At 39.1% G+C, this 15,705-nt stretch overlaps 1 protein-coding gene across 5 annotated transcripts in view; it reads left to right on the forward strand.

Annotated features, from left to right (window-relative positions):
- The window catches only part of PRUNE2 (prune homolog 2 with BCH domain), a 271,095-nt gene that overhangs the window by 68,614 nt on the left and 186,776 nt on the right, over positions 1–15,705 (forward strand). For all 5 annotated transcript variants that reach the window (XM_055087123.1, XM_055087124.1, XM_055087122.1 and 2 more), the window contains exons 5-6: positions 1,644–1,796; positions 4,323–4,417. In XM_055087123.1, the coding sequence (XP_054943098.1) occupies positions 1,644–1,796; positions 4,323–4,417 (248 nt within the window). The remainder of the gene's footprint in view (positions 1–1,643; positions 1,797–4,322; positions 4,418–15,705) is intronic.

Below are 15,705 nucleotides of genomic sequence, written 5' to 3' on the forward strand. Positions count from 1 at the left end.
TTCTGACTCCTAAATTCTTGCCTAGATTCAGAGTACTGTGTATTTCCTCAGCAATATTTCTTATCCCCCTTATATTGAAAATTTATGTGTTTACTTCTTTGTATCTCCTAAACTACTCTAAGCTTCAAGGGGCAAGGCTAGCTCTAGTCCAGTCATGAATCATTAGCATCTAGCACAGTGCCTGGCTTATAATAGGTGTTCAGTAGTTCTTTGCTAAAGGAATGAATGAATGAATGAGATGCTTTAAATGTGTTTGGCAGTATTTATTTTTCATTATGATGTTTACATTTATTGATTTTTAGCATATAACCTTATAAGCTGGGAAAGCAGTATTATTTCTGTTTTTAAAATAGGCAAATAGGAACAGAGCAGCCAGATGACTTGCTTGCGATTTTTCAGGATTTTTAATGGTGAACGTGTATCTTTCTTCTAGGTTCTTTAGATCTCCAGGTAGATGGCAAGATTATGTACCATAGTTTTCCCTCACTCATTACTTCATTTCTCCTTTTACATTCTTACCACTTTCTTTATTTTCCTTCCCCCTATATTATCATTTAGGTCACACTGAAAGCTAGAGAGATGGTGACACCCTGATTAATCAATAAGTTTGAGGATTTTTAGAGAGTTTAATCATTCATCATTAAGCAAAACTTCCATTTCCCCCATGACTCTGTGTTAGTCTGGCCTCAGGATGCAGGGGAAGGAGATGTGACAGGTGGTAACTCCCCCCTTTCAAGGTGAGATTATGCATAGAAATTCCAGGAGTTTGTGAGAGGTCAGTCATTCGTATTATCAAATCACTTTGTAATCGAAACCTGTGATTTAGAGCCAGTTTATGAATCCTTATAATTAGATATTAGTAAATAACTTCAAAACTGTGTGTGGCACCTGGAAGACTGGGAGTGGATTTGAGGTTCACTACCTTATCAGATTCCTTTGGTGCTGACATTGAGGCTATGAAATCATTTAATTTTTTTTTAACATCTTTATTGGAGTATAATTGCTTTACAATGGTATGTCAGTTTCTGCTTTATAAGAAAGTGAATCAGCTATACATATACATATATCCCCATATCTCCTCCCTCTTGCGTCTCCCTCCCACTCTCCCTATCCCACCCCTCTAGGTGGTCACAAAGCACTGAGCTGATCTCCCTTCATTTAGTTTTTAAAATGAGGAAGTTCTTATGTGAAATCAGCAATACGATGAGTGGAAACAATCTTCTCTGTGATCTCTTAAAGAGATTATTAAAGGGAAATATTAAATCATATTTAATATCCTTAAATAGTTTATCATTAACTTCCATTCTGAAATCATTTAAAACCAATGTTTATCACTTTTGTGTATCTGTGTGGGGTGGGGGAAAGAGACAGATTTTGTTCCTTTATGTATAACTCTGCCGTAAAGTGTGCCATAGTCAGTTCAGTTGATGGGATTCATACTCAGAGAACAATGAAGCAGGACAGACAGTATCTGAAGGGTTTTCTAAAAACTGTCTCTTGAATGTTACACAATGAGGCCCCAGGCAAGAATCTGGAATCTGGAAGTAGAAGCAGAGATTGAGAGACCAGAAAACATTTATTTTTCTGGGCCCCATCCTGGCTTGACTGGAAAGTTTAAAGGCGATTTTATTCATGCCTTTCAGGTAGCATCCTTTTCAAGTGGATGGCCATGGAACCCAAGAAGATCTCAGAGAAGCAGGAGGAAATTCTTTCTATCCTGGAAGAAAAATTTCCTCGCTTACCTCCAAGAGACGACATTATCAACGTCCTGCAGGAGACCCAATTCAGTGCTCAGGGTGAGTGACTCTGTCCCCCAGCTCTGTCTCAGCTGCTGAGGAGGGATGGTTTGTGATGTGGAGTGTTACTGGACGCCAGGAGGTGAATTTGAGTGTGGCTTCACATTCTTCCCTATTGCTGGAGGTTGTGGAAGATTTTCAGGCAAACTGTGTTGACTCATCTGGAAGCAGACAGTCTGTACTACAGGCTTTCCTCTGAGACCTTTGTGTCTGGATGTGTGGTTAATCCATGCATCTAATGGGCACCCCAGATGTATCATCACATGAAATCCCTGTGCTGAGAGGGTTCTATTTTGAGAATGTGGCAGGAGCAATGTCAAGCACAGTGAGATTTCATCAATCAATTAATTTTAGAAAAAAATAAGAGAAAAGACTCTTAAGTAGATAAAAGTGTTCTGTAAGTCTAGGCTTTGTCAAGAGAGTGGATTTCCTGGATCAATTGTTTAATAATAATAATAATAATAATAATAATAGCTATAGTTCATTAAGTGCCTAATATGTACAAGGTTCTGATGGTATAACTTTGCATGAATTAGAGTCCTCGCGACAACCCTGTCAGGTGGAATTATTTATTATCCCTGATTTCCAGATGAGAACGCTGAAGCACAGAAAGGCATCTTTGCTTTCCCATCATCACACACACAGCTAGGAAGTGGCCAGGCCAGGATTTAAACCCAGACAGTCTATCTTTAAGGTGCATAGCTTTCTCCCTTAGTTCGGGATCCCTCGGGGCAGAGCCTGAGGCAAAGCAATTTATTTGGGAGGTGATCCCGGAAAACACTGATAGGGCATGGAGCGCTTTAACAAGCAAGTTAGCTTTGTGGGAAACCAGGCCTTCATCCCGCTAGGGAACTCTGGAAAAGAGTGTAAAATTGCACCGCAGAGTTTTCCTACCCGAGGGGTGCAGTGGCATGTTGTAACTTGTTTATCAGAGCTCCAAGAGCTGATTGTTAAATTTTCAGGAATTTTGTGAGTGGGTTGATGTTGGGTTGGCAGGTTGAAATCAGCCATGGTAGAAGTATTGACAACACAGAAATGAACACTACAACTCAGGTTTTGTTACGAGCATACCACTGGAATGTTGAGGGCTACTTAGTCCCAGGGACTGTTAATTCCCCCAGGGTGGGCTCTGGCAGCCAGAGAAAGCCCTCAGAAAAAGAGATGCAGGTGCTTGTGGTTGAGGGCGCTGCATTGGGAAAGTCTGAGGAAATGTGGATGGGGCACTGACGCACCTGCCACACCTTCTGTTACATATGCTCTTGTGCACGTGCACATGATGTACGTGGATGTATAGCTGCATGATGGTATGCATTTTGTCATTCATTTTCAAAATTAGACCAAACTTTTAATGTCACTATATATTCTATAAATCATTTTACACTGTAGTATGATAGATTGAAGCCTTCCAATCTTCAAGTCGAAGAAAAATATTTAGTACCTATCTGTTTCCCCATACTGCTGTGATTGACAGTGTTCTAAGTTGGAAGGGCAAGTAGTTGACTCTGCTGTCTTAATATGCATCTGGGTAGGAGATACGTGCTTTACTGGCCTTTACTGTAAGTCTTCTTCTCAAGAGTTTAGGCCTAATCTGATATAATAACCTAGGATGAGAATTCATTGTTAAGCCAGAGCCTTTCCTGTTTTTCCGTGATAAATTTTATTGAAGCACATTGAGCATCTGACTAAAACTATGCAATTCTGGATAATTTATCCTTTCTGGATTATTCCTCCCATCATTTAAGAAATCCTATATCTCCTATTGCCAGAGCCTATTACAAGGGTGACCAACTTAATTATGACAGTTTTATGAGTCATATTTATAAAGTGCATTTTGAGTAAAATTACAGTTGAAAACATGGAGGCTCACCTTAATGCATCCTGAAAGCAAACTGTGGCCTTCTTAGGTATTATTTGGTTATTTGCTTGGTTATGCTAGTTTTTTTTTTTTACCTCATCCCCTTCCCTTCTCTGCTTTTGTCTGCTATGGGCTTCCAAAGTCTGACCTCTGAGTATTTGATCTTCTGGGCTCCCCTGAAGATTACTGGTTTCTGGTTGGATTTGGTCCATGGGAAGAGTTAGAAACATATGGGGCGTGGGAGTCAAAGGAAGGAGAAGAGGCTGTAATATTTCTTCCCTGCTCCCTTCCTGTTTGGTGCTAAGTTTCTGGCAGCCCCTCTTCTACTGTTCCAGATCCCTGTTTTCCTCCTTTGAACCTCTGCTAGTCTCCAGATGCCTCACTATCTTTTATTAGTTTTCTCAGTCCCGCCCACATCTCTGTAAGAGTCCTGCCATTAAAGAATCTTCTTGTGCATCCTGAGGGGTGAATGCTGTTTCCTGCTGGGATCCTAACTGATGCAAACATTGTCAGTAATGTGATTTTCGCCTTAATATGTGTGTTTATTGTGGTTAAAAGAAACATGAGAGGGGAAATACTGAAATTAACAGGGTGACTTCTTTAGATAATCCCTTGATATTACCAAAAATGTTCCCCAAGTATAACATACTGTTTTTTTCTCTCATCCACAGGTTTAAGTATTGAACAGACAATGCTGAAGAATCTGAAGGAACTTTCAGATGGAGAAATAAAAGTGGCCATTAGTAGCGTGAACATGACCCTGGAGGTAAGGGTGGGAAAGCTTTTTCGGCAATGACAGATTTCACACAATTGCATTCTGAGAAAATGGAATACGATTCTCTCTATTGCATAAGTTAGTGTTGGTCTTTTGCTCTGATATATTTGCTTCTTTGTGATATATTTGACTAGGAACGCGGGTTATTATTTTGGGTGAAAACACTATGCTAAACCAATGAAAAATACCAAACAAGATGAGTGCCATTTCATTCATCTCAGTAAAACAAAACCTAAAACATAATCACATATGTATACATGTATGTGTGTGTATATGTATATCCTGTTTAATAACAATGATTATAAATGTGATTAGATTCACTTCCTTTTTCTGTGCACTACCCTGCATTGTCCATAGATCTGTTCTAAGAAACCAAGTTGTCCTTTGGCTTTTGTAAGCTATTTGGATCCATGTCATTTTGATAATCAATGGTGACAACTCAAGTATTAATAAGACCCTCCTTCCAATCTGTTAAATGAATGATTCAAAGTGAATGCAGCTCTTGACTTTGTATGTTTCCTTGGTAAATTGTCTTTTGTCTACTTTGGGGCTTTTCAGTGACTTGCATGTTAATCTTAATTAACCTAACTAATGGGAATTATATTTTACAGAGGCACATTTATGCCATGCAGGAGTCTGAGTATTTTTTACTGTTATGTTGCCTTGATCAAGCGATCCACCTTTAATTGAGGCACTGAACTCTCAAGTCAAGTTTATGGAGATAAAAATTGCTGTATAGGCATTTTGTCTTTTAGATTTTAGAACTGTATGTTGCTATTCTTTTTATTTTTCTTGTGGTAATGGTGACTGTATCACTGTGTATATTTCTAGGGCATAGCAGGCACGCATGGGGGTGGGTATCCATGCCTCGGGAAACCCAAGAGCAAACCAGGTGCCTTTTTCTGTGATTTCTTTGTAAAATTGTTCCTAGGTGTTTTGATATCGTAGTTCGGCTTGTACGTCCGTATGAGTACCAAGAGGCAGAGTGTTGTCGCTGAAGATACTCACACTTGGTGGTGATATAGTGCCTCATAGTTTACAGACCACATTCTCATTGCATATAGAAACTCAACTGTTTCTATGGACTTTTGAATTGATAAATGCTCCATATAATTAGACGATGATGTGACTCAATACAAGAAATACATGCAATTTGGGATGTAGTAACTACATAATCACCTTCAATTAGAAATCTGTTTTGTGTCTAGAAATCCAAGGAAGACATGGATCTTGCAAGGGTCAGTAGCTTTGAGAATCATTTCTACCAGTTCAGGCCTTAGGGTTTTCTTTCTCTTTTCCCCCTCCCGTCTCCCTTCATTTAATGGCATCTTATTAGGTTTTAAATGCCTTGTTTGGAATTCCTTTCTAAATTAACATAGAGCATCTTGTAATTGCTTAGGGAACTGTCTGTAGTTAGCAAATTATTTTAAGGCTATTATTATTATTATAGACTTACTGTAGCTTTAATGTACCTTCATTTATATTATAGGGGTATACAAATGGCTCTGTCAGATATGTTAAACTGTAAATGTTTATCAAGCTGAATAAGTGATAAAAAGATCATCTTAATTTTGACAGTAATTTACATAGAGGGCCAGTAATTAATCAGGCAGCTAAGTACATCTCTGGAAGAGCTATATGATCTTCTGGGAGGAGGGAGAAGGACATTTATACATATAAAGAAGGGTACACAGATTAAACTCTAATCAACTGAATGAGAGCTTTTCACTTGGGCATAAGAGGGATATTAAAGATAACTGAGAAATGGAGAAGGAACTCCTTAATAACATTGTATATCTTCTTTGAGAGAGAAAATGTACACTATTTAATCTTTTAGTTGGAAAAATCCCCAAGTTAAGGGCAGAGTTTGGTTTTCTCCATAGATCATCCTATGATACAGTGGCGTTTTCACAGTTTCTATCTATATTTGATTATATTTCAATATTCCTTTCCCATTCCCATTTAAAAATAATGACAGAATTCCCCCTGTCTTATTTTGTGTGTTTTGGAACAGCTGTCTAATAGCCTTTTAAATCTAGATATATTCTCAAAGAAATTTTCTTAGTTCCTATGACTTTCTAAATCTCACTTGTCCTTCAAAGCATGGTCAAGACCTAGCTACTTCATGATAACTTGTAGAAATTATCCATTTTCTATTACCACTTGCAAAATTGACCAAGTTAGGACTTAAATATATACTGTATCTTCCATTAATTTTGAACTTGTTTCAAATATTTAATCATGGTTAGACAACATTTTAAGTTAATTGGGGATAAAGATGGTATTGTTGACTTCTATCTCCCTTTGATTTCCTGGCACAGTGCTGGGGACATAGTAGATACTTGGTTAATACAAATACATGTTGGTGTCTGCCATTTGTTCCTTTGATATCTGATTTTCATTTCCTGTTAAATTTAAGTAAGTCAGCTAGGAAAGCAAAGCCATCTAGCTATGCATCCAAGTCAATTTACTTTGTTTCCTTCCAATTGGTTTCACCTGTAGCTGAAGGCTGAGATCAGACAGATAAAATATGGCCCACATATTTATCAGTAGAACTGCTTATCCAGCAGTACAAAATTCTAATGGGTTACTTGTCACTGGAAGAAATCAACTGGAAGTTCTGTGTGATGTCAGGGCAATGGAAAGAGGATTCCTTACATTTTCAATGGCCCTTTGCAACTCCACAGTTGTATGTGTCATGGCTTTTATTTGCCTGATGACCCAGTTAATTTTCTTGGGTGGAAATATTGAGAAAACAAGAAGAATTTGTCTCCTTGCAACATATATAGAATGTCCTTCGGAGGGAAGCACTGGTTTGGGTGGTAGAAACCACTGCCTTTGACAGATGAGTTCACTCTGGCCCTCTACGTTATAAAGGGATAGCTACTAAACCTTTTGTCTCCCCTTTTTATTGTAGTATACCTCACAAATGATAGTTGTTCTAATTAAGGTTATATGGGTTATTGAAAATCTACCATCGAAAGAAAATAATTACAATAATACTGAGTTTCAGTGCTTTGTTCAATATGTGAGGTCAGAATGAGTGTGACCTTGAAAAGCAGTAGATAAAAAAATGGCCGGGCTTCCCTGGTGGCTCAGTGGTTGGGAGTCCGCCTGCCGATGCAGGGGACGTGGGTTCGTGCCCCAGTCCGGGAAGATCCCACATGCCGTGGAGCGGCTGGGCCCGTGAGCGATGGCCGCTGAGCCTGCGCGTCCGGAGCCTGTGCTCCGCAACGGGAGAGGCCACAACAGTGAGAGGCCCGCGTACCGCAAAAAAAAAAAAAAAAGGCCATATCAGGAGCATGGCCAGAGGGCTAGTTTTTCTTGCAGAGAGGACTTGGAAGCTAGGACCATGGAAAAGATACTGCAGTCCCATTTCACATGGCCTCCAGTTCATTCTGAGTCTGAATATAGCACACATCCTGTGGGGCATACACACCACATATAGGAATCCACTCCATTCATTGTGTTTGTACCTGATCCTTTGTGCCCTTTTCATTGTTTGCCAATTTGATTATCAGGAAAGAGACACAGGTGGTTTTGATTTTGTTCTAATTCTGCATTTTAGTGGAGGAACCAGTAGAGAGAAACGAAGGTTGCCAAAAACCAAATCTATGTTAAAAACTGTAAATAGTAAAGCCTTAGGGGAAAAAAAGAAGAGAATTTATGGATATTAAAGTACGTGCTTAACTGGAACAAACTTTGCCTTTATGCTCCATTTGCTCCAACAGAATGGAGCGATTATACATCCTGGGCCTACTTTACTCCTAGTAAAGCAGTATGTCTAGATGTTAAGGGAAAGGGACAAATCTTTCCATTCCAATAAGGTGCCAATGAAGCAAATGAGATTGCTCACGGCAATACCACATGAATAGTTCCCTTGCCAGCACCAAGTATTATTACATCTCCTTTAAGCATTTCCCAAAAGGCTGTAAGTCATTAGCATCTTTCTTCAGGCACTGACTTGATCACTTTTGTTATGACCAATCATGTTATGATTTATTCCCACATATATACTGTGCCAGTTTGCTGCCATAACGAAGCACCACACACTGTGTGGCTTCAACAACATACCTTTATTGTGTCACAGTCTGGAGGCTGGAAGTCCAAGATGTGGTATTGGCAGGACAGTTTCCTTCTGGAAGCTGAGAATCTGTTCCATGCCTCTCTCCTAGCTTCTGGTGGTTTGCAGGCAATCTTTGGCATTCCTTGGCTTATAGAAGTACCACCTTGGTCTCTGCCTTTGTTTTCACATTATCTTCCCCCTATGCATGTCTCCAAATTTTTCCTTTTCATATGGTCATTAGTCGTATTGGATTAAGGCCCACCCTGATGACCTTATCTTAACTATTATATCTGCAATGACTCTATTTCGCAATAAAGTCACATTCTGAGGTGCTGGAGGTTAGGACTTCAACATATAATAAGACTGTATGAATGAACCTGTTGCCTGCTAAGTACATTTCATCTGTCACTCCCACATGTTTTTATTTTAAATCAATTTCCTTCAATTGAGGAAAAGTGGGGATTTCCAACTCTTGAAATTTTGTCTCCTTTATTCAGAGCTGGAGTCTGAGGAAATAGCTCCAGCCTGTTTTCCCTCTGGGGCCCCCTCCTGACCAGACACTCTGCTATTTGAAACCTGGAATAGAACACAAGGGATGCCCTGCACAGTGATTACCAGCCAAGCTGCACCTTGGAACACTGAGGAGGGAAAAACTCCTTTTCCCTCCTACCAACCTTTTCCCTTAGCATTCAGAGCACGGACCAGAATGAATTCCCAAGATCACTGTTAAACTCCTCCCTAACGAAAGTGAACATTTTTACTCAGGCTGCGGTGAAGCATCTTTGAACCATTGTAACAGGTGATTTAAGACTCAGCGAACCAGTATGAAACCTGGTTTACCAAATTTAAGCGGGAAACATGATTTTTCATTGTCTGAGCTTGGAGTTTTTTGGAGTTCAGGATGAAAATACCTCTAGAGTATTTACCTACCTTATTTTGTCGTAAAATGCATAGTAATATTTGAGGAAGTATATATTATTTTTGATTAGCATATTCTTCAAAATGCCTAACGCTTATGCTGGAGGTGATTTTTCAAAGCTGTTTGGCTAACCAATGGATATATGTGTAACCACTGCCTCTGTTTCCTTTTGGGTCCAGGGCTGCCAACTCCTACTTGCTAAGACGGAGTTAACATTTGATGACAAGTGCTCACTGTGTATCAGGCAGTAGAGTAAGAACTTGCAAGCATTGTCTTCTTTAATCTTCCCAGCAACCCCATGAGTTAGAGATGCTATGAGTACCCCTGTATTAGTTAAGGTAACTCTAACAGCAGTAACAGGTAAACCCCAAATCTCAAAGACTCAACACATAACGTATGCATTTTTTGCTCATGCAGCAAAATCCAATTTAGTGTTCCTGGTTGTGTAGCCAGGGGTGATTCAGAGACCATCTTTAACATGTGGCTCCCAAGATTGCCTGAGACATCTCCATCCATCCTGTCTCTCAAGAAGGAGAAGAGCTTGGAGGGCCAAAGGTGGGAGGCTTTATGGATCTTTTCAGAACGTAGCATCTGTCACTTCTGCTCACGTTTCACTGGCCCAGTCACATGGTTGCATCTGACTGCAGGGAGGCTGAGAAATGCAGTCTAATTGTATGTCCAAGAAGAAGAACCAGTTTGAAGAAAAATTAGCCAGTCTCTGCCACAATCTCCATCTTGGAGGTGAGGAAATTGGAATCTAAAAAGGTTAAATCATTTGTCTAATACAGAGCTGGGACCAAAATCTGGGTCTGTTCTGCCCAAGCACTGTGTTTACTACTTGGGATATGATGCCCGCTCGGGGGTTTGCTAGTAAGTCATCAGTTGTCAATCATTGCCGCGAACTCCAGGTGTTGGACAGCCTTGACAGACATCCTTAAGCAATCCTTGGTTGGAACTCTTGTTTTCCCTGCTCTTGGTACCAAGCCACTTCTTGTTTATGTTCATATCTTTGCTTCTTTTAAAAATCATTTTAATTTTTGATCTGTAAACATCATCTAAGTATTCAGAGTAAATGTAATTATCAGCCCCTCATATAGAGGAGATTTGGAAAAATAAGTCAAGTAGATAAAAATAATAAGAAAAAAGATTATGAGGTGAGGGATAGGACACACCATGCAGGAAGGAAGGAATTCTGATTTTTTTTCTCTGCCTGCCTCTAGAATTCAAGGACATGATTATTCTGGTTTACCTTGTTGTAATGTAACTTTTTCAAATGTGTGTTCAAAATAGCAGCCCAAATCAGTGAAAGATTTTAATGGTAGAGATTTTTTATGGAAAGGAAACAGTATTACTTTGAGCACTATGGCAATTCCTAATAACGAAATTCTGAGTAGTTGAGGTGTTAGGAGTTCTCAGTTCATACCTGGCTGAAGAGTCCAAAGGGGTTTAAAGCGAATGACAAACGGGGTTTAAAGCAAATGACAAACACGGTTAGGTGACTTTCATTGTGTGAATTTAACAGTCAGTGTGTGTGAGTCATCTGAAGTGTGAATTATAATTTGAAACTAATTTAGAGCTAACAATTCATAGCTTCTTGAGGACAATGGCAGGATAAAAAAGTGAAACCTGAAATCAGAAAAGTAAACTTGCATTCCTACTCTGAGCTGTGAGCAGTTCTTGGTAATGAGACATAATTGAAATGAGGGAATCGAAATTCCCTATTTAACGAATGGTTTATCATATCAGCTGCAATAGCACTTTGTCTTTGGGAAAAAATGTACTAGGCAGCTGAAGCGTATAATATTTAGAATCCTTACAATTTGTAGGTAGGTAGCTCCTTCTGCAGATGACCAAAAATATTTTAAGATACCAGATGAAGTCTGCAAAACTGGCCTATCTAGAAATACCTTATAATGGAATTCCTGTTTTGTATTTCCAGCTAAACTGAGGTTGGAGGCAACTTGATGTTTTTGCTTTTTTTACCTATTGATCAGTTTCAAATGGATTTAAATGATTCACAAAACTTGGCCTGTCTAGCCGTACTTCTTTATATTTATTTCCCCCAATTGTACAAAATACCTCAATACTCAATATTTAGAGATCATAAAGTTACTCATTATGCACTGTGCTTTCTTTGCTAAGGGGTGGTGCCCTGGACACTTCTCCTTCTCCCCTGAAATGCTATAGAAGTGTAGTTACATGGAGAAAGTGGAAAGGGAGGAGCATAGAAAACACGGAGCCTGCCCCAGGCATAAACTCTCCTCAGGGCCCAGAAATCCCCACTGACTTCCCTGGGCAACTGTGAAGTGGGAATGCGATAATGAGATCAGATGCTCTGAGGACATGGCCTCATCAAGAGGCTGTGGGGAAGTTAGCCTCAAAAATGGCTACTGGGCATGGGGCAGAAGGGAAGAAAGCTGTGGAGGGAGCTGCATGCCACTCCAGGAAGCCCAGATGGGGTTGATTGCTAGTGAGTGAACAGGGTAGAGTCTGTGTGCCGTATGACGGTATTTTACTTGCTGCATCTCTGTTGGACAATATGATTCAGATTTACATGCAAATGTGGGTGTGTATCACCCATAACCACTCTCTCTTTTCATTACATCCCCACCCCGCAATGTGCCCATGCATCCGCTTAGCACCAAGGACATGGAACAAAACAGAGCTGCAATACCCCAACCTAGGATTCCTGAGGTCATGAGGTGTTGGGTCCAATTGGCTCCCTGCTCACTGCCTTCTCCTCAGAATAAAATGGTGTTACAGTTATCTACTGCTGTGTCACAAGCCACTCCCAGAACCTCGAGACTTAAACTAAGGTGTTATTATCTCTCATAGTTCTTTGGCTTTTTGGGGGTTCAGTTGGGCAGTTTTTGCTCAGTTTCTCATGCAGTCGCAGTCAGATGGTAGTCACCTGTCAGCTCAGTTGGGAGTCACCGGGTGTGGGCTGCTCACAGCCTGACAGAGTCAGAGAGAGAGCCACAAGAGCGAGCTTTGGAAGAGACTCAGATGGAATCTGCGATTATTGTGACCTAACTTCAAATATCTGAGAATATCACTTCCATCGTATTTTATTGTTCATGCAACTCCCTAAGGCCAGCCCAGATCGATGATAAAATAGAATTAGCAGTGGTTTGGTGGTAAATGTTTAACAATGGGCTCTCTAAAAAAAAAAATAAAATCCACAGATATTACTGATATGCAGGATATATAGCACACAATTTACAAATTACATACTCTTTATTGTAAATTCTATACAATCGATTCTTACAGAATGAGTTACTTAATTTTAATGCAACTCTTGCACTGCAATTGATAAACCAATATAGTTCCAACAAGAATGTGGTTGATTTTTTTTTTTTTAACAAGAAAGTGAAACAACAAAGATTTTTGTCTGAACTTTACCTGTTTGTCAACAGCATGAATGACTTCTCTGCTGACTTAAAGAATAGTTTTCAAATACAGGAAGAACATGTCCTCAGAGTTTTGTTTTTATTTTTGTGCTATTCACAATGTAATGGCTAGAAACACAATCCACTTTTAAGTTTAGCCTACATAATTAACTTTCTCCATTACTTTCTTAAGTTGAGACAGGCAAATTTTTTTTGCAAAGAGCTAGATAGTAAATATTTTAGGCTTTATGGTCCAAGAAGCAAAAATGAGGATTTTATGTGGGACTTAATAACAATTAGAAAGTGCTTAGCTCACCGGCTGTACAGAAACAGGCAGTGGGCTGAATTTGGCCTGTGGGCCATAATTTGCCAACACCTGCTCTAGAAAACCAATAAATCAGTTAAACAAGCTTTGATTTGTAGTGTTTGCCAATTTCCAGAGTGTAAATACTCTTACCATGGCCAGTTTCAAGGTACCAATGTGATATCATCAAAACACAGTAAGGAATAGTTCTAACACTGTATTGTATAATTGAAATTTGCTAAGAGTAGATCTTAAGCATTATCACAAAAATAAAGAAAAGAAAAAAAGCTCATCATCTTGTTGTATACTTTAAATATATTACAATTTTATTTGTTAAAAAAAAACAGATTGGGAAGAGATGCACAGAAGCATACCATTATATAGCTTCTCCAGCAGACAGATGCAATAGAACATAGATAATGTAGTAGAATAATTAGGAAGTGATGAGTTTTGAGAATTTATGACTTTTGTTTTTAATATAATTTATTTAATGTGGAATATTTAATCTAATTTTTTATATTTTTTATTTTTATTTTTTTTGCGTTACGCGGGCCTCTCACTGTTGTGGCCTCTCCCGTTGCGGAGCACAGGCTCCAGACGCGCAGGCTCCACGGCATGTGGGATCTTCCCGGACTGGGGCACGAACCCGTGTCCCCTGCATCGGCAGGTGGGCCCTCAACCACTGCGCCACCAGGGAAGCCCCTAATCTAATTTTTTAAATGGCTGTGTTTAATTTGTTAATGGTGGCTTTGCAAATTTCCTGAAAATTTTACAATCATTGCTTACCAACCTGTACAAGTCAGCGCAAACACACCGCTGGGAATTAGACCCCAATTCTTTTTTGTGTGTGTATTTTAAAATTTATTTTACTGAAGTATAGTTGATTTACAATGTTGTGTTAATTTCTATTGTGCAGCAAAGTGATTCAGTTTTACATATATACATTCTTTTTCATATTCTTTTCCATTATGGTTTATCATAGGATATTGAATATAGTTCTCTGTGCTATACAGTAGGACCTCGTTGTTTATCCATTCTATATATAACAGTTTGCATCTGCTAACCCCAGACTCCCAATCCTTCCCTCCCCTGTGCCCGCTCCTCCTTGGCAACCACAAGTCTGTTCTCTATGTCTGTGAGTCTGTTTCTCTTTCATAGATAAGTTCATTTGTGTCATATTTTAGATTCCATATATAAGTGATATCCTATGGTATTTGTCTTTCTCTTTCTGACTTACCTCACATAGTATGATAATCTCTAGGTCCATCCATGTTGCTGTAAATGGCATCATGTCATTCTTTTTTATGGCTGAGTAGTATTCCATTGCATATATGTACCACATCTTCTTTATCCATTCATCTGTTGATGGACATTTAGGTTGTTTCCATGTCTTGGCTATTGTAAATAGTGTTGCAGTGAACACTGAGTGCATGTTATCTTTTCGAATTATAGTTTTTTCTGAATATATGCCCAGGTGTGGAATTGCAGGATTATATGGCAACTGTAGTTTTAGTTTTCTGATGAACCTCCATACTGTTTTGCATAGTGGCTGCACCAACTTACATTCCTACCAACACTGTAGGAGGGTTCCCTTTTCTCCACACCCTCTCCAGCATTTGTCATTTGTAGACAGAATGATGGACATTCTGACTGGTGTAAGGTGGTACCTCATTGTAGTTTTGATTAGCATTTCTCTAATAATTAATGATGTTGAGCATCTTTTCATGTGCTTTTTGGCTATCTGTATGTCTTCTTTGGAGAAATGTCTGTTTAGATCATCTTCCCATATTTTTATTGCGTCATTTGTTTTTTTGATATTGAGCTGCGTGAGCTGTTTGTATATTTTAGAAATCAATCCTTGTCAGTTGCTTCACTTGCAAGTATTTTCTCCCATTCTGAGGGTTGTCTTTTGTTTTGTTTATGGTTTCCTTTGCTGTGAAAAGATTTTAAGCTTAATTAGATCCCATTTGTTTATTTTTGCTTTTATTTCTCCTGCCTTGGGAGACTGACCTAAGAAAACATTGGTATGATTTAGGTCTGAGAATGTTTTGCCTATGTTCTCTTCTAAGAGTTTTATGGTGTCAAGTCTCATATTTAAGTCTTTAAGCCATTTTGAGTTTATTTTTGCGTATGGTGGCAGGGCGTGTTCTAACTTCATTGATATACATGCCACTGTCCAACTTTCCTGACACCACTTGCTGAGGAGACTGTCTATTCTCTGTTGTATATTCTTGCCTTCTTTGTCAAAGATTAATTAACTGTAGGTGTGTGGGTTTTTTTCTGGGCTCTCCATTCTGTTCCATTGATCCATATATCTGTTTTTGTGCCAATACCATGCTGTTTTGATTACTGTAGCTTTGTACTATAGTCTGAAATCAGGGAGCCTGATTCCTCCAGCTCCGTTTTTCTTTCTCAATATTGCTTTGGCTATTCGGGGTTTTTTGTGTTTCCATACAAATTGTGAAATTTTTTGTTCTAGTTCTGTGAAAAATGCCTTTGGTAGTTTGATAGGGATTGCATTAAATCTGTAGATTGCTTTGGGTAGTATAGTCATCTTCACAATGTTGATTCTTCCAATCCAAGAACATGGTATATCTCTCC

Source organism: Physeter macrocephalus, chromosome 9 (assembly GCF_002837175.3).
Source record: "Physeter macrocephalus isolate SW-GA chromosome 9, ASM283717v5, whole genome shotgun sequence".
In the NCBI taxonomy this organism is placed as follows: domain Eukaryota; kingdom Metazoa; phylum Chordata; class Mammalia; order Artiodactyla; family Physeteridae; genus Physeter; species Physeter macrocephalus.